Raw genomic sequence first — 1,478 nt, forward strand, 5'->3', positions numbered from 1 at the left:
AAATGTTACTTTTAATAATCATATAATATTATTAGGAGTGGACATATAACCATCCATTAATATTTCAGGAATATTATTTAATATTATATAATTTTAGTAAAATATTATTAAAATGTTATATTTAATATTCTGAGAATATGCCTAAAATATTATTTAATATTAAATAATATTATGCGCTTATAAGATGGTTGCAGCATCCAATTTTTGGTTGTGTTAGCCTATCGAAATCCTATACTGACATTGTGGATAGGCTAACGTAACCAAAAATTGGCTGCTGCAACCAATTAAAAATGCTATGCCATATTTACCATCTAATTTATTGCAGCAGCCAATCTTTTTTTTTAGTGTACTTCACGAAACGGAAAAATACTATATGAGCATCACTGTTTACTCGTATTCTTCATATCTCATACATTTATTCTGAAAAAATTCCTTCATAATGTTTTCTCTTTAGAATTTTCTTATCATCGCGAGATTAATCACGAAGTTATTTACTGATGTTTCAATGATTTATAACGGCTGAAGACTTCCTCTATCGAACGTTGTAAGAACTTTTTCTGTTAGACGCTAGCATGATTTTCAATGATCGCACATTTAGATATCGTTACGTGGGCTTAATTTCTCACGTGATTGGAAATAATCGTAATAATTTTGCGCTAAAGTTATATATAAATAAGTTTATTTACAGTACAGTGGCCGAAATAAATAGCCGAAAGTCGAGTTGCCCGAAATAATTTCGATTTAAATTCGGTGCATTGTCGAATCTTCCTCGATTCAGATGTAGGATTCCAGAAGAACCTTATTGGTTTCCATTGTTGTCGAATCATCGCGCTGTTATCGTGGAATTTAGCGACTCCCGTTTCTGTCTTGCTCGACGATTTTGAAACCAGATCTTGATCTGCAAGCACAACAATAAGTTCGAATTTCGATAATCGCTCGATCTTCACCGCGTAACTTATTTATTTACTAGCGACAGAACAAGATAAGGAACGAAAGTACAGACAGTCAATTCTACTAAACAGCAAATGCAATTGGTCAGTTAAACGCCGATTAAATAATTGGCGTTGGTGAAATCGGCCCTTATTGTTATGATGCACACAGAACGCGGTAACGTTTGCCGCGCGGCGGAAATTGACGCGAGAGCCAATCAATTTATCGCTTTTCCATAAAAGCAAAAGAATGATTGGCTACTGCGTTAATTTGCGCGGCGCGGCAAACGTATGGCTTCCGCAGACAGGACGCGGTAACGCTCCTATTCAGAAGAATGTTTATTTTACAACTGTTAGAAATATCCTTCGCTGAGATAAGACTATTTCCTAGATCTAAAAATACAGGGTGTTTCCAAATTAAATGGCAAAACTTCGGGAGCGTGTAGAGGAGTAAAAAACTAAGAAAAAAAGTCCTATAGACATATGCTCCTTTTTGCTTTGTTTCGCAGGAAATCACGAAAAAAGAAAAAAATATATTTAATTTATTAT

At 34.3% G+C, this 1,478-nt stretch overlaps 1 protein-coding gene across 1 annotated transcript in view; it reads right to left on the reverse strand.

Annotated features, from left to right (window-relative positions):
* Positions 1 to 701: 701 nt before the first annotated feature.
* Positions 702 to 1,478, reverse strand: part of LOC108722708 (homeobox protein MSX-1) — a 7,121-nt gene continuing 6,344 nt past the window's right edge. The window contains exon 2 of the mRNA XM_018447953.1: positions 702 to 898. Coding sequence (XP_018303455.1) covers positions 824 to 898 — 75 coding nt within the window. The 3' untranslated portion in view covers positions 702 to 823. The remainder of the gene's footprint in view (positions 899 to 1,478) is intronic.

The sequence above is a fragment of the Mycetomoellerius zeteki genome, unplaced genomic scaffold, assembly GCF_001594055.1.
Source record: "Mycetomoellerius zeteki isolate Tzet28-1 unplaced genomic scaffold, Tzet1.0 scaffold212, whole genome shotgun sequence".
Taxonomy (NCBI): domain Eukaryota; kingdom Metazoa; phylum Arthropoda; class Insecta; order Hymenoptera; family Formicidae; genus Mycetomoellerius; species Mycetomoellerius zeteki.